At 41.6% G+C, this 18,483-nt stretch overlaps 1 protein-coding gene across 3 annotated transcripts in view; it reads left to right on the forward strand.

Annotated features, from left to right (window-relative positions):
- The window catches only part of LOC140069249 (uncharacterized), a 159,744-nt gene that overhangs the window by 15,708 nt on the left and 125,553 nt on the right, over window positions 1–18,483 (forward strand). Inside the window, exons 4-7 of one of the 3 annotated variants that reach the window (XM_072114720.1) lie at window positions 3,796–3,861; window positions 9,422–9,589; window positions 17,657–17,731; window positions 17,819–17,878. The exons of 1 other annotated variant lie outside the window; for it this stretch is intronic. In XM_072114720.1, the coding sequence (XP_071970821.1) occupies window positions 3,796–3,861; window positions 9,422–9,474 (119 nt within the window). In that variant the 3' untranslated portion in view covers window positions 9,475–9,589; window positions 17,657–17,731; window positions 17,819–17,878. Of the gene's footprint in view, window positions 1–3,795; window positions 3,862–9,421; window positions 9,590–16,396; window positions 17,355–17,656; window positions 17,732–17,818; window positions 17,879–18,483 lie in introns of those variants that run through there. One more of the 3 variants, XM_072114719.1, reaches the window with a different exon arrangement.

The raw sequence follows: 18,483 nt of genomic DNA on the forward strand, positions 1-18,483 counted from the left end.
CACACCCCCAGTGCATGACTGACAGCCTGTATAATGATGTGAGGCTGTATAATGATGTGCTTCCTGGTGCTGGCGCCCCCTGCAGCCTGTGTGTGCATGTGTGTGTGTGTGTATAGGAGAGATACAGCAGCTCCAGGCAGCCATGTTATAGCAGAACATGTCAGATTCATGTGTAGCTGATGTCTCTCACCTGTATATTAGGAGGATGTAGCATGTCAGCAGATGCAGCACACACACTAGCCATGCTTTACTATACATTACACACAGACATGAGCAGGGGGGGGGAGAGGGGAGGGGTAACAGGGGTGACATCACTGCCTCTGACCATGTGACCAGCCTCATTTACATAATAAAGAAAAGATGATTTTATAATGATTAATGTATGAAATAACTAGATAAAGGCTGGGATGGGATCCTTGTGAGCTGCTCCAACAGGTAGAGGTGACAGGACAAGTGACACAGACCTGATGACAGGTGTCCTTTAAGTACACCGGCCTATTCCTGGTGAAGGTAAGTGCAAGCTCCGCAACACTTTTTGTTTTTTAAATGCGTTGTTTTTTCCGAATCCGTCAGGTTTTCGTTCGGCCTTTCGTTTCAGGCTTTGCAGGAAGTTTGGGTTATGGCTGTTTTGGAACGGGAACTGGTCAGCAGAGAAATGCCATTGTAGCGCTTGAGTTGTTTCCATATATACATATATATACTTTGTCATATATAAGTGACGTAGTAATTATTACGCCTCCTGTTGTTATGTTGTTTATAATTAGTGAGGGTATTCAAAATTCTATTGCTGAAAAAACATGGGCTGCATATTCGGCTGCACGGCGGCAATGGCAAAATGTCTTTATCTGTACAATATTAACTGTTTTACAAATAAGTTGAATGATTTGTGATGTTTTAGTTCGGTTTAAGGGCTAGAAAATTGTCATTTTTCAGGTATATCTTTCTTTTTCAAGGCTAATGGCATTCAACTAGTTACATTTCAATTTATAGTAAAACAGATGCTGAAGGGATGTAAATGAATGGAACCAGGGAGGGCACAAAGGCGCCCTTTTTCTTTTGAGTTATTCATAGTTTATGTGATTGTTAACCCCTTCACGCTCCGTGACGGATATATCCGCCACAGAGCTGTGAAGGTTGTATGAAGAAGGCTCACGGGCTGAGCCTTCTTCATACAGAGATGGGCTTTGCTGCATATCGCAGCAAAGACCCATCGCTATCACCCATGGTCGGTGCTTGCACCGATCGCGGGTGTTACCCTTTTCTTTGCCGCCGGCAAAGTCGCCGGTGGCACTTTAAATTTGGCGGCGCGTGGGCCGCCATCTTACCTCCGATCGCCGCTCCCCCGAACGTTTGACCCGAGGATACATGGCTTCTGCCTATTCATTACAATGAGCCTGTGGCTCATTGTAATGTATAGTGTGCAGAAATGCCATATACTGCGATACAGAAGTATCGCAGTATATGGCAGGAGCGATCAGACCATCTAGGGTTAATGTACCCTAGAGGGTCTAAGAAATAGTGGGAAAAAAAAGAAAAAAAAAATTTAAAAAATTTAAAATAAATAATAAAATATTAAAAGTTCAAATCACCCCCCTTTCCCTAGAACTGATATAAAATATAATAAATAGTAAAAATCACAGACACATTAGGTATCGCCGCATCCCAAAATGCCCGATCTATCAAAATATAAAAACGGTTATTGACAGCGGTGACCTCTGGGGCGGCAAATGGCGCCCAAATGTCCAAAACGCGACTTTTACACCTTTTTAGATGACATAAAAAATGTAATAAAAAATTATCCAAATGTCGCACAGACCTCAAAATGGTAGCAATGAGAACGTCGGCTCATTTCGCAAAAAATGACCCCTCACACACCTCCGTGCACCAAAGTATGAAAAAGTTATTCGCGTCAGAAGATGGCAAAATTTTTTTTTTTCTTTTTTGTACACATTCGTTTAATTTTTGAAAATTTATTAAAACACAATAAAACCTGTATAAATATGGAATCACCGCGATCGCACCGAACCAAAGAATAAAGTAGGCGTGTTATTTGGAGTGCAGAGTGAAAGTCGTAAAAACTGAGCCCACAAGAACATGACGCACATGCAGTTTTTTTGTCAATGTTTCCACATTTGGAATTTTTTTGCGGCTTCCCACTACATGGCATGGAATAATAAATAACATCACGGGAAGGTAAAATTTGTTACGCACAAAATAAGCCCTCACACAGGTCTGTACACGGAAAAAATGAAAAAGTTATGGATTTTTGAAGATGGAGAGCGAGAAATTAGCGAAAATACCCTGCGTCCTTAAGGGGTTAAAGCGAGGTGTTTTTTGGACGGGTTTGAAGTTCGTCTGTTTATAACAGCTTTTGCTTTAGCTTTCTTTGCAGCAATGAGGTGACGGCATAAGAAAGTTCAGTCAGGATTGCTATTGAGGGATGTGACATGTATAGAGGGTTTTATACAATTGTTTCTCAGAAGGTCTAGGACAGATCAGTTTGGTAGTGGATGTACAATCAGATTGAATAGTTTATAAGACAATGTTTTATGCCCAGTTAGTTTGATGGTAGATTGGTGTTAGGGTGAAGGGTATTTAATACATAATGATGGTCTGCTGGTAACTTTTTCAGTTTAATGCGGTTCTTAAAAAATGTTTAAAAATTAAATTTCAAAAAATGGGGTTTCGGCTATGAAAAATGATTGGCCCATTCAATTCAGATAGGAGCTGCAAGATGGGAGTCCATCTGGTTCAAGTTATATGTTAGACCTAATATAGCATTGTGCTAGTTATTTTATCTTTCAGATATTAAGAAAACAGTATGGATCGTTTGCTTATTGGGCCAAGAAGAGATCAGCCCGAAGACCCTACTCTGAAAATTTGTCCTTTGACATTAAAAAAAAAAAAAATCTGTATTCTGGCATGGTGTTAGAGGTTTGAAGTGGGTGGATCTTTTACCTACGTTTCATTCATTGATGGGTGTTTTTCCTAATCTAGATCTTTTAATAGTACATAATGGAGTAATGACATAGGTAAGAGAAGAACTATTGGTTTACTGTGGGATATGATAAAAAGATTTAGCTTTGGTGAAAGTTATGTTTCCAGATGTGGTCATTTGTTTCTCGGAAATAATTCCTAGGTTAATCCTGTCTTGTAAGGAGCTTTAGTACGGGGGGGGGGGGGGGAAATAGTAAAATAATTAATTTTTCAATGTCCAAATAGCTGCACAGTCTTGGTGGCCTGTCAGGCATCAGGATTGGGAAGGTAATATCTTTTTTTACCGTTTACATTGGGTGCACTTATCAAATATTGGTATTGAGGTTTTTAACACAGGTTTACATAATGTTATTGATTGTTGGCTGCGGTGTGGGAGGGCCTTCCCCTTTCAGGGTAAGGCTTATGGGATTTAGTCACCCAGTCATTGCGCGGTGGACTGGTTTATTAATTTTAACTTGAGAGATATTACATGAGTTGGAATTGTTATGGTGGTTTTTAAAGAATATTTATTTAATTGATTATTTATTTATTTGAGTATTTATTTATGAATTGATTATTTTTTAAGTTATTTATGTAACCCATAATAAACGCCGCGGCCAAAATTGTTCTAAAAAGTCGTTGTTGTGTATTTATTTAGCATTAGTATCGGTGGGGCTTGTGATACATTGGGATTGTTCTCAGCTTTATAGTTATGACCATTGTCCATATCCCTGTATAATCTCACATGTATATTATATCTGTACACCCAGCACTGATCTACATACTATAAAGTCCTACAAATCTCTTATTTCTTATTAGGTGACGCTGTGCCGGGAGAAATCCTACTGGATGAGGAAGGACACAACCTACCCCCAGAAAGGAGAGGTAAGTTCACAAGCAACATGCAAGCAACACAGATTTAAAGTGTAAGCGTCATTTCAAAAAACTTTTGATATGTTGTAGGGCAGGTAATTTTAAGCCCTTTTGCAATTGGATTAGTTACCCAAATCTTGCTCCTTCCTCTTGTATTCTGCAGACTTCCCCTAGATCAGTGGTGGCGAACCTATGGCACGGGTGCCAGAGGTGGCACTCAGAGCCCTTTCTGTGGGCACCCAGGCCTTCACCCCAACACAGAGTTTGCCAGTTACGACTCAAGGCTTCCTCCAGCCCAGGACTCTCTGCTCTGGGTCCCCTGATTCTTCCTCTTCAGGGGACCCTGGAGGGAAGCTACAATCCAAATTTCTCCATCATCTTTCTATTGTATTGGTGAACTCAGGACGCCAATACGATTAAAACCTGTGATACAGCAGGGATCCACACGTTACTGCTTAAATTGTCATTTTGGCACTTTGTGACATATACGTGGGTTTTGGTTGTAGCTGGGGCACTCCATCTCCAAAAGGTTCGCCATCACTGCCCTAGATGGAAGTGACTGCTCAGATAGCTGTTACTATGGACATTGCGTCTTCATAAAGAAGACTATGGGCAGGAGACACACACCCCTCTCACTGCACACAGCTGATTACCTCATGTCTGCAGCAGTCATGTGCTGACAGGAACACTGATTAATGTAATAACCAAACACCTACACTTATCTTTCCCTACACCTGTATACTGTATAAACAAATAATCCACACTGACAAACTGTAGCCCCCATCACCTCACACAAGGAAATGCCAGGAGAGACTCCAAGCTCTGCCCTCATGTGCTGTGCTGGAGTGTTACTTAGATAGTAGGTACATAGATAGATAGATGGATGGATAGATAGATACATAGATGGATAGATAGATAGAAATCGGAGAAACAGCAGCACAGTCCTAGTGAACGAAAGTAATGGGTGCTATCCTTGACTCTCACCAGTCAGAGTCCAGTAGATATGCAATAGAGAAAAACGGCAGCACTCCAAAATAGTGAAAAAACTTGGTGTTTATTCCACCTCCCGCAATGTTTCGGCTGTTGTTCAGCCTTTGTCAAGCGAGGTGTGTCTGAATACATACAGGTATTTATAGTCGCAGTTCAATGACATCATACAAAAAGTAAACATTACATGAGTATACACAATCGTGCTTCATTTCACAATATTACACTGATTTAAGGTCAGTACATCAATATGTGCAATAGTGAAATACATATATGACCATAATAAAGTGATAGAAATTCATATTATACCTCTGATCAGTGAAAAATCTCACCTGTGTGGAACCTCCTTTACAAAAATCATAACAAACGCTGATCGCGTCTTGGCAGAGCTACTGCGCATGCCCGTGACCTGTAGTGGGGAGCAGATCAGAAGTGCGCATGTCACGCATGAGCATAAGCTATTTAGGCTTCAACCGACGCCATCTTGGAAAAGGGTATCTCCGCTTAGTGAGAAACAAAGGGGTGTGTTTTTACTAGTCATCGGCGCAAGCGCGGACCTCGTCACTGTGTCCGCGGGCGCCATATTGAAAGAGGGAAAGACTACAACTAAAAAAATAAACAAACTCTAAGGTAGACCCCGGAATAATAATAGACTTATGGGACTCTGTGAAGCAGACACTATCAATGTTAACTGTGCCCCATGGGTAGAGCCACTTCACTATTTTGGAGTGCTGCCGTTTTTCTCTATTGGATAGATACATAGAGAGATATAGGATATGCATTGATAGATAGCTCTGGTGTAATTGGCCAGTAGCAGGCGCTTGTGATGAGGTGACAGGAGGCTCCGCCCCTCCATCTTGCTGATTGTAGTTTTTTGAGAGCTGGAAACCATGGTTCCTACGGGCCAAAAAAGGTACTAAATGAGGACCGAGAGGGAAAATACTTTGAGGAATGATTCCCAGGGACACCTGGAACAGAATTATTTATTTTAGTTTTTTTTTGCTCAGAATGACGGTTACACTTTAAGGTTAGTAAAAAGCACATTTTATATGTAGAGAGTTTTATACACATCAGAATAGGCGTATACACATCATACATAATCATAACAAAGGTATGTACCAAACTAATATTTACCGAGAAGATGTTAGTTAACCAGGAATTTCACCAGCAATGTTTAACCTCTTCACGCCCTGCGCCTCACAGGCTGAGCCCTCTTCACACAGAGGTGAGGTTTGCTGCATATTGCTAATTGCTAGCACTGATTGCGGGTATTAACCCTTCTTATGCCTTTGGACGATCTCTAAAAGAAGGCGGCGCGTGGGCGCCACCAACTTGGCTCCGATCGTCGCTCACCAGGATATCATCGGGGAGCACCGATTGGTTGCCATGACAGCCTTAGGTCTCCATCATACCCGATGATGCATGGCATCTGCAGTTTCGTTACAATGAGCCAGTGACTCATTTTAATGAATACTGTTTAAAAATGTCCTGTCCTGTGAATAGAGGGGGCCCCCAACACCTCCCTCTGCCCGTCAGTCACCCCTGGCAAGGAAAAAGAGACCAAGAACGCCTCAATGCCAGCAGCATCAGCGGGTGCAGCTCGATAAGGGTCCTCAAAGTAGTCATGTATCAGAGCCCCATCTCATCGGGGCTTGCAACTAGCCGACTGATGAAGGGTCTCACAGGCAGAAAATGGGATTAGTAGTTCTCCAGGGCTTGGTTAAAGACCCCAGGAGTTTACCCATGAGGTTACCTCTCCTATAATATCTTTTGTGCTCATCCAACACTACAGGGTGCCTGTCCTTGGACATGGGTTTCCAGCAGTCTCTTACCATACATGTAGACCTGTTTAGACTGTGGTGCTGTGAGGGCAGCAGATGCCTGTTCTGCCTGCACAGGGAGGTGTGAAGTATTTCAAACTTTACGTATATGTGCAACATGGCGATCATGTGGCCCCTCGTGACTGCCTTTGATGATGTCCACATTAAATCTGAATCATCAGAATGTTCCAGGTGGTCATCTAAGCAGGTTGCCCAATTGATTTTAATAAAATTATGGAAGTCCTTTGACTGCTAAAGAAGAGCAGCTCCCGCCAGAGGGGGCGCACACCAGTATGTCAGTGGGCTTGGTGTACAATCCTTCATCCTGGTGGTAGATGTCCTTTTAATGTGACTTCTGGTGCTGCATGGTTTTGCGGATGGCTTTGTAGTCTGGTTGAGGATCATGCAGGCGTCCCAGTAGCTATTAGTTATAGTGATGACCCCCGGTAGCTATTAGTCACAGTGCCTGACCTTAATAGTTAGTGAGGGCCCCCAGTAGCCGATAGCCACAGTGAGGGCCCCCAGTAGCCAATAGCAGCATGCGATCGGCAATCCTCACCCAGTGTTTTGCATTTACACAATACAAGACAATGGGGGAGATTTATCAAGTTGTCTGAAAGTCAGAATATTTCTGGTTGCCCATGGCAACCAATCACAGCTCCCCTTTAAAATATTCATGAGCACTGGAAAAATGAAAACTGAGCTGTGATTGGTTGCCATGGGCAGCTAGAAATTTTCGGACTTTCAGACAGCTTGATAAATCTTCCCCAATATGCGCTGTGTGGCAAATGGGCGCAATCATCGGGCAAAACTTCGCCAAGTCCGACCTGGTGTAGTTTTGCGTAAAAACCAGCAAACAAAAGTTTGCAGGATTTTTCAAAAGAATTCAGGTGCGCCCCGTGCCCACCTACTCCACTGGCCGCCGCGTCCCTCTACAGCCCTGCACGACCACATGTCTTGGAGGTGGCGTAGTTGCCTTTATAATCGCAAATTCATGTACTGCGCAAGAATTTACAATTATTTCACTGCTTCTACACCAGAACACTGCCATAGAAGAAGTGATAAATCCCCCCCCCCAACCGGTGTATATGAAGAGGACTCAGCCTGTGAACCTTCTTAATATATTTGCAACCTATTGCATGTTCAGTCCTTAAGAGGTTAAATACTGATTCCATCAAGTAATACAGTCTTTTCCTCTTCTATGTGCTCCAATGTTCCAATATACGGCAGGATAGTAAGGATAAGATGGTACCTTTGTAGCTCCAGTCTATAGCACAAGAGAAGAGGTCATCTCCTTTCACAATCTCACTTCTCTTGGGTGGCGTCCACACTGCTGGGGTGGCTGATCTCACAGGTGATTCCAGTATGGATTCAAGAACTTAATCATAAATTAGTTAGATAGAAGGTTTATGTTCTAGGTATGAAAACTTGATTCTGCCTGAATAGAACACTTTAAAATATAAACTTTATTTAGAAACCTTAAAAAAGGGCCACTTGTCAGCCACTAAAGATACACAGAGTTCAGGCTTTCAGCATTTATTATAGGGAAATTTGATCACAATATCGGATCATAGTCACTTTTATCTCCCTATAATGCTGACTGCGATGCTGCTTAGATCACTAGCAGCCGTGCTAGATCCTGTTACGGGTACTGGCACTGTGCCGATTAATGGAACTATTATTATCAACTGATATAGGTTGCTTATCAGTTGTCAAGTTCCGCCTGTACACCCTCCGCCTGACGCGTTTCTACAATAATCGCAGGATGACGAGCCCCGCACCCACATATCATCTCCAGCACCCAAAGTCTTACAGGACAGGAAGGTGCAGAGTTATTCCCCATCACCTCTGGGGGCGCCGTATATATAACCCCCTGACAACACTGTGTGATAATGTAGGACCATAATGTCAAATATACAAGCAGCGCGGGGCCAGGGGGCCCCCAGCATCTCCCAGTCAGGGGCCCCAAAATCTTTAGTGTCCCTGAGTAGGAAGGTAGGTGGTCCAGGTACCTACCCGATACACATTACATGTAAGGAAGAGGCATAGTCCCGGGGGCACTTCTAGTAGAAATCAGCCGCTGGGACATAAACACATTTCAGGGAAGATTTTTCTCCTTTTCATTATCAAGAGACTTAAAATAATCACAAAAATATCTACAAATAACAGAAGAGGGGAAAAGCATCAACTGAAGACCCCGGAACAGTAGATAAGAGGGTCCCCAGGTGTGATCATACATATATCATGTACACCGTATCACACAGGAGAGGATTAGATACACAGCTCAGCAGTATCGCACAGGAGATGATTAGATACATAGCTCACCGGAGAGGATCACACAGGAGAGGATTAGATACACAGCTCAGCAAACAGTATCTCACAGGAGAGGATTAGATACACAGCTCAGCAAACAGTATCACACAGGATTGGAGTTGTGCATCTAATCCCATCCTGTGTGATACTGCTGAGCTGTGCATCTAATCCCATCCTGTGTGATACTGCTGAGCTGTGTATCTAATCCTATCCTGTGTGATACAGTCTGCTGAGCTGTGTATCTAATCCTATCCTGTGTGATACTGCCTGCTGAGCTGTGTATCCAATCCTTTCCTGTGTGATACTGACTGCTGAGCTGTGTATCTAATCCTATCCTGTGTGATACTGCTGAGCTGTGTATCTAATCCTATCCTGTGTGATACTGCTGAGCTGTGTATCCAATCCTTTCCTGCCTGCTGATATGTCCCTCACATCTCCTCTTATTCTTTCAGTTTGGGTTATAATAATCTCCCAGACACGTCCTGCGTCCCGTTGGCTTCTGTAATAAGGAATAATCCGGACCTGAAGACACTTGCCCTGTCTGGTAACCACCTGTCTGGTCCTGACCTCAGTGTCCTGCTGGAAGCGCTGTCCGGTCTCCGCAGGTTGGAGAGATTACAGTAAGTATAAGATATAATGAAGATTCTCTGGGTAATAGACACTTTGTATCCTTCTCCTGTGTGATACTGACTGCTGAGCCGTGTATCTAATCCTCTCCTGTGTGATACTGACTGCTGAGCCGTGTATCTAATCCTCTCCTGTGTGATACTGACTGCTGAGCCGTGTATCTAATCCTCTCCTGTGTGATACTGACTGCTGAGCCGTGTATCTAATCCTCTCCTGTGTGATACTGACTGCTGAGCCGTGTATCTAATCCTCTCCTGTGTGATACTGACTGCTGAGCCGTGTATCTAATCCTCTCCTGTGTGATACTGACTGCTGAGCCGTGTATCTAATCCTCTCCTGTGTGATACTGACTGCTGAGCCGTGTATCTAATCCTCTCCTGTGTGATACTGACTGCTGAGCCGTGTATCTAATCCTCTCCTGTGTGATACTGACTGCTGAGCCGTGTATCTAATCCTCTCCTGTGTGATACTGACTGCTGAGCCGTGTATCTAATCCTCTCCTGTGTCTGTTATTTCCGGAAGATTCTCCCTAATAATCTATAGATATACAATGTATACAGGAACCAAGTCCAGAAATCCTATAATAACCCTCTGCCATAAATATAGAGGAGAGGAAGATACAGAATCATCTCATTATTAGGAGCTGACTACAGCGCCCCCCAGAGGTCACAGAGCTTTGAATACTGTACTAGAGGGTATCGCATATGAAAGGATTAGATACACAGCTCAGCAGACCGTACCACACAGGAAAGGATTAGATACACAGCTCAGCAGACCGTACCACACAGGAAAGGATTAGATACACAGCTCAGCAGACAGTATCACACAGGATAGGATTAGATACACAGCTCAGCAGACAGTATCACACAGGAGAGGATTAGATACACAGCTCAGCAGACAGTATCACACAGGAGAGGATTAGATACACAGCTCAGCAGACAGTATCACACAGGAGAGGATTAGATACACAGCTCAGCAGACAGTATCACACAGGAGAGGATTAGATACACAGCTCAGCAGACAGTATTACATAGTATTGGAACTGTGTATTAAATCCAATTCTGTGTGATTCTGTATGCTGAGCTGTGTATCTAATCCTATTATTTGTGATACTGCTAAGATGTTTTTAATCCTTTTATGTGACATACTGTCTGAGTTTTGTATCTAATCATATCATGTGTGATACGCCAAAGTAACAAGGGACCGCAGCACTTCTTGAAAAGCAATGTATTCTTTATTTCTTCATTTTGAAATAACAGGAAACATGTCAGAGACTTGACCTATGCGTTTCGAGCACCACGTTCTCTTAATCATGGTGTAATCTCTGTATAAAACAAAAGGAAATAAAGTTTTTCTTTCAGCTCACCGACATGTAGGAGGCCATATGAGGATCAGGCGCACGGAGCAAAGAAGTCGGGCCGCTCCGAGACAATGTGGAAGAACAAACGAAGGTAAGCTCCAGCGAGGATCCAAAAATGTGGGAAGTCAAGAAAAAAATATATATATGAAAAAATCAAAAAAATATAAGCATAAAAACTAACTTTTAATTCATAAGGTTAAAAAACCATGTGCACATGGGAAAGAAAAAAGCCATGACACGCTTCAGAAGTCAATCCTTAGTCATACTGGCGTGTGTGCATGTGGGAACTTGGGGCATTTAAAGTCTAAATGGAAACACCCGGTATGCATGAGAAGAAGGAAGTGACATCATGAAGACACAGTATAAGGGAAAGAGGGAAAACCCGATGTGGACAGAAAATGTTTACAGATGGAAACAAATTGTAAACAATGAAAAAATCTAAAAAGATCAGGCAAATCTTGGAAATGCGGTAGGTATGGACTTAATAGAAATACATGAGGTCAGATCGCAAGTTTAAACCATGTGGATGGCTAGTATTTAAAGTAAGTATCCAAAAAGCCTCTCTAATAAGTAGGGTTTTGCGCCAATCGCCTCCTCTTTTAGGTGGGGGAACTTTTTCGATAACCGATGCCGACATATGTGTAAAAGAGCCATCCACATACTTTAAATACTAGCCATCCACATGGTTTAAACTTGCGATCTGACCTCATGTATTTCTATTAAGTCCATACCTACCGCATTTCCAAGATTTGCCTGATCTTTTTAGATTTTTTCATTGTTTACAATTTGTTTACACATGTAAACATTTTCTTTCCATATCGGGTTTCCCCTTTCTTTGTTTTATACTGTGTCTCTACTATGTCATTTCTATTAAGTTCATACCTACCGCATTTTTAAGATTTGCCTGATCTTTTTAGATTTTTTCATTGTTTACAATTTGTTTCCATCTGTAAACATTTTCTGTCCACATCGGGTTTTCCCTCTTTCCCTTATACTGTGTCTTCATGATGTCACTTCCTTCTTCTCATGCATACCGGGTGTTTCCATTTAGACTTTAAATGCCCCAAGTTCCCACATGCACACACGCCAGTATGACTAAGGATTGACTTCTGAAACGTGTCATGGCTTTTTTCTTTCCCATGTGCACATGGTTTTTTAACCTTATGAATTAAAAGTTAGTTTTTATGCTTATATTTTTTTGATTTTTTCATATATATATTTTTTCTTGACTTCCCACATTTTTGGATCCTCGCTGGAGCTTACCTCTGTAATCTCTGTATGACACAGTAAGATTTTGAAACAAACAGCCAATCCCTGTATTGGGGGCGTGTCCTGTTAAGGCTGTGATTCACCAGAAGGGAAAATGCCCAACACAGCATTAAATCTGTAACAACATTGTAAATATATACATTTCTTCTTATATAAAAGCAAAAAAAAAAATCAAGTCCTGCATTATCTACATATAATTATGTGAACATATCAAAAGCAAGTTCAACTGCCGATTTTCAATGATCTGTTGATCATCCAAAAAGGTAAGGAAATCTGTATTTCTGACAGAAAACAATGAAATATTGCATCAGAAGATGAGTTATAGCTTTTACTTTAACCATTGATGTGGAGATAATAATCTCTGACACAAATGACATATTGGGGTAAACAGATGAACAAATATTAATATCTTCATGGAAAATGTATATACTGAAACAATGCAAGCGTTAACAGCTGTTTAATTAGGCAAATCTCCCTTCAGCTGTAGCAATGTGTTTTTAAACGCATGCAGTAAACGCGACATGTGACCGCACCCTTAGTGTCAGAGCATGCTCTCCTTAACCTAGTGAACTCTCCAGCAGGTATGGCTTTCTAAGTGTGGTCAGGGTGGTTGCTGGTAGCATTCAGTACAGTATTTCCTGAGGTGCTTTTTCTAAATAGAGTAGTAATAACTTTCTTCCTGGTTGCACAACCTCTCAAAAGAAATATCAAGAAAGGATTTCCACATTGTAAGTGAAATGTAAATTCATATTGAGGTAGGACACAAAGCCTGGCACGGACGATACACCACCCAACAACACAATCGGTATGTCGTCCATGTTCCGCCCGTACCAGGCATTGCTTCCCCCAAAAACATTCTGATCTGAATAGATGAACTCCTCCTCCCACCATGCGATAAAAAGGTTCACCAATGAGGGCTAAAATTGGTCCCCCATTGGAGCCCCCTTGATCTGGAGGAAGAAGGAGCCATAAAATGAAAAGAAATTGTGGGCTATAAAGAGCACTCACATCGCATGTGACCCAACTATAGCTATTTTGCCAGGTGAATTTGTCAAAAGTTTTGAGCACTTCTTTACTTTCTTTTAAATATCCCCTTAGTTTAGTTACCAAAGATTGCAACAATGTGTCTAGCCACTCACACAAATGTTCATTAAGTGAGACAATCCCTGATATTATCGGCCTTAAAGGTGGTTGATAGACGTCTTTGTGCACCTTTGGCAACCCATGGAATATTGGTGTAACCGGAAAAGGAGGACACAAATAATTTTGATCCTTCTCCGGAATAATAACCAAATCCACCCCTTCTTGTATCATTTCTTCCAGTTGTGACTTGAAGAAGTTTTAACTGGGCCTGTATGTATATGTCTTTCTATTTCAGTTACAGTCCCTAAACTATTCAAACTCAGCAGAGTGCACTGATCAGGAAAAGATAAATCAATATACTCGTTTATATGAATATGAGATGAACTCTGTACCTCACCATTATCCACACACTCAAAAAATGTTGTTTGATAGTCAAGGATCTGACAAATCGATTCGCATCCAATATGTCAAATTTTCTGGACGGCACAAAATTCAAACCTCTTTCTAATGTGCTTATTTGATCTGGAGAAAAAAGGCAGAAGGCAGAGCGATTCAAAAAGCTGCTAACATTCTGTAACTTGTCCACTGCTGAACATGAAGAAATCAATTGTGTCCCTTCTCTTTGCTCCTGGTTGGATAGTCTCTGTCCAGATCTGAAGCGTGTGCTTGTGCCCTGCTCTCCTCAGTTTTTCAGTCAAATTCAGAAGAACTGAAGGAAACTTTGGGTGTAGAGGGTTTGTTCTTATAACGTTTTTTAGATCTTTTTTTCAAAATAGTACAAGGAGTGACAAAATCTGATGGACGTTTTGTATATATAAATCCATTGGTATAGTCCTCTGTATCCCTTAGAAACTTTTTTTTTCTTAGTTTCTATTATATGTGTTTCTGTTTTCTCCATTGTTTTGCACAGGTTGCCTTTCAATTCATTAAGTTCTGGGATGTCTTTGTGCATATTCAGACTTAATTCCTCCTGGTTAATTTCATCTCTTAGGCTAAATTCACACTGCCGTGAGCCCGCCGCACCGTGGCACGGCGGGCACTCGGCAGTGCGGGGAGAGGAGGAGGAGGTGAGCGCAGCTCACCCCCGCCCCTCTCCATAGAAAGTAATGGCGCACGGCGCCGTAATACGGGGAAAGATAGGACATGTCCTATCTTTCCCCGGGCTACGGAGCGGTACGGTGCCGCACGTGTGCTGCACCGTACCGCTCCCGTACAGGGCTGTGAGCCCATAGAAGTGTATGGGGGACGTATATCGGCCGTATATACGTCCCCCATACTGTAGTGTGAATGTAGCCTTAATGTTTGGAGTTTGGATTGTTTTCTCTTTTACAATGAGTCTCATGAGGGACAAAGAGCATTCAGATAAGGTTTTGTCCCAGGATATCACATATTCTTCTTATAAATTGTTGTTGGTCTCTTTTTAATTCAAAGACCACAAGGAATCATGTCCTTTTGTAGGTAAGAATTTAACCCCTCAAGGGCGCAGGGTATTTTTGCTCATTTCTCGCTCTCCATCTTCAAAAATCCATAACTTTTTCATTTTTCCGTGTACAGAGCTGTGTGAGGACTTATTTTGTGCGTAACAAATGTTACTTTCCCGTGATGTTATTTAGTACAACACGCCGTGTACTGGGAAGCCGGAAAAAAATTCCAAATGTGGAAAAATTGAAAAAAGAAACCGTGTGTGCGTCACGTTCTTGTTGGCTCAGTTTTTACGACTTTCACTCTGCGCTCCAAATAACACGTCTAGTTTATTCTTTGGTACGGTGCGATCGCGGTGATACCAAATTTATACATTTTTTATTGTGTTTTAATAAATTTTCAAAAATTAAACGAATGTGTACAAAAAAAGAAAATCTCTATCTCTGAGAGGTTGTGCAACCAGGAAGAACGTTATTACTACTCTATTTAGGAAAAGCACCTCAGGAAATACTATACTGAATGCCACCAGCAACCACCCTGACCACACTTAGAAAGCCATACCTGCTGGTGAGTTCACTAGGTTATGGAGAGCATGCTCTGACACTGAGGATTTCCTTAAAGGGGTTATGCCATGACGCAGTTTTTTTTTTTAATGCGCCCAGAGTGCTATAATTAGTTAGAAAAGATATTCATAATGGACATATTGTATATAATGACCTTTCAATTTGTTTTACTGATGCTTATTTAGCCCCTCTTCTATTCTATACATAAACCAATGGGGGAGGGGCCTAGGAGTTGAGTGCGCAGCACTGAGAGAGGCAGTTTTACCACAAGTCCCAGACTGCTTTGCAGCGGCCTCTCTCTCATTGGCCTTCCCTCAGCTGTGTGCTCACTGCTTGCAGAGGCTCCTTCCACCTGCTGTGGTAAAATAGTTCCTGTAGTTACTGATAACCACCTCAGCAGGATTCCAGTAAACATGGTGTGTGTCCATATTATTCCCTCTACCAAAGCCCTAACACTCTATTCCCTGTCCTTTTTCATTCTTGTAAATAAGAAAACAAATGGTTACATAAACTCAATAACCTTTACCTCAGAAAATCTCATTACCTCAGAGATCTCATCTATAAATACTGTCTCCATGCTGCCCATAGCAACCAATCACAGCTCATCTATCATTTCTCCTGAGAAGATTTAAAATGGAAGCTGAGCGCAGACTTGCTGCTATGGGCAATATAGAAAGGTTTTCTGTGAGAGTTTTTATAAATGAGCCTATTTTTCTATTCATCTCTCATATCTAAATATCTATCTCTCGTATCTGTCCATGTCTATCCTTTTCTTTTCTATCTAAGTATCTCTTTCTATCTATCTACCTATATTTTTATCTATTGTGTATCTTGTTTATATTTATCTACTAATATATACCTATAGCCTATCTCTCTCATACCTATTTATCTATTGTCTATATATCTCATATTTCTCTCCTTTCTCCTCACATATATCTATAAGCTATCTATCTGTATGATATCTATGGGGGATATTTATCAGGACCTCTGCGCCTCGCCTGAAATAATTGCAAACGCTAGCTTATTGCTAGCACTTGCGATTATTTGCCCCAATCCGCCACCTTCACGCAGTGGGGTGAAGGGGGGGGGGGGGGGGTGGCCGGCCGAGTAGAGCATATGATAAATATGCCCCTATGTATAAATCCTTTACCTATCTTATATTTTTCTATCATCTTTCTCATGTATATTCATTCTATCTCATATCTATCCATCTATCTACCACAGCAGCACAAACAAGCAATATACATAGGTATCTCAAGAGGTACAAAGTCAAAAACATTGAGGGGGGATTTATCAGAGCTTGTGTGACTGAAATCAAGCCTTGAATTAGGAGTAGTTCATGCATATGGATGAAAATTGTGCCTTTATGCTCTTATGCTACCTCCACATGTGCAAAGGCGAGCACTGCCAGCAGCTCAGTGGCCCAGCACACTATCCCTAATCTGCGCTTGTTTCTAGTGCAGGTCAAGGCACTTTTCTACATCAGGTTAGACCTTGTGAAGAAATGTTGGCGGCACAACCCCAGTCAGATTCATCAGGATTTATCATATACACCTATCAATGCTTCACATCACACTTCTGTGTCCCTTTTTCACTCACACACAATTCTGTTCAATGAATAAAGAGAGAGAAAGGAATGCACGAAAAACGGCCAATCCATAAATTTCACAAAAAAAGCATTTATTTTTATTCATTCAAAAACAAGTGAACAAGTGCTATCACTACATAGCACTTGTTTCACTTTGTATCATTTTAGGCACTAGATAGCACTTGTTTCACTTTGTATCATTTTAGGCACTAGATAGCACTTGTTTCACTTTGTATCATTTTAGGCACTAGATAGCACTTGTTTCACTTTGTATCATTTTAGGCACTAGATAGCACTTGTTTCACTTTGTATCATTTTAGGCACTAGATAGCACTTGTTTCACTTTGTATCATTTTAGGCACTCAGGTACTTTGTTGCTGTTTCCTTTTGTATCATAAAAGAAACATGCTACTATTGGGCCCAGTACAATCAGTACCTCTTGTTACATGCTTCTTGTTGGGCTGTGTTTACAGGTGTGTTTTTAGGATTTATACTATATTTTCCCATGCGTGCATTCTAGATAATAGCATGCTTGATAATGTCTTTATGGAAAAGGTGAAACGTTGCTGTTTGATGGTGGAATAAAAATCTACTTTTTTTCCTTGGAGTGCTGCTTCCTCACTTGCTACAGCTGAATGGGGTTTGTGTCAGAACCTTTTTTAAGACCTGCACCCGCTTTACCTCTACATGTTGCCGCTCTACATCATTTGTTTTCTATCTTACACATCTATTACCACTTAGTTTACATCATGCCATATGCAATCATTTTTTGAAGGCAACAAGTCAAAATTATTACACGGATGATGAAGAATCTTTGACCATATCAGAAACTACAATTTCTTCTTTACAGGTAAATGAAAACATTTTTGAGTAATTTGTCATGTAAGTTTGATTATTAAATTAACTAAATGTCTATTCTTTTAACTACATCTTCAAGCTGTCTCAGCAAGGGGAATCAAGCGAGGAAGACCCTGGCCACGGTCCAGAATATGATGCGGTAATTGATATTTATGCTTCTTCATATGATGCTAGAGTTTAAAGGGGTTTTTTCCACGATTCAAAGTTAGGCCCTATCCACAGGATCGAGCCTAACTTGCTGATCCTGTGGATCGGACCTAACTCGATTTGTGGGAAAACCCCTTTAATAGCAGATTGTTAGATTCATAGCTCATTTTACTGAACAAGAAGCACACAATTTCATCTACTGTGCAGTGGTAGTGCTGGGCTATAGCAGGTTAGTGCCCATTTATTGAGATGGCTGCTGAGCTACAATACACATAGGAAAGGCCAATCTGCTTCCTGCACAAAAGCTGTTAAATTAGCAGATTAAAGGGGCTATGTGAGACACCACTACCCCCCAAAATTAATGCCATGCGTAGTGCATGTGCAGTGTGTGTTAAGTTTATGTGCATTGTGTACAGATTGGGGGTCATTTACTAAAGGCCCGAATTTTACCGTTTAGCGCAGATTTTCCCTGAATTGCCCCGGGTTTTCGGCGCACGCGATCGGATTGTGGCGCATCGGCGCCGGCATGCACGCGACAGAAATCGGGGGTCGTGGCCGTCGGAAAACCTGTCGGATTCGAAAAAACCGCCATATTTT

This window comes from Engystomops pustulosus, chromosome 7 (genome assembly GCF_040894005.1).
Source record: "Engystomops pustulosus chromosome 7, aEngPut4.maternal, whole genome shotgun sequence".
NCBI classification, from domain to species: Eukaryota; Metazoa; Chordata; class Amphibia; order Anura; family Leptodactylidae; genus Engystomops; species Engystomops pustulosus.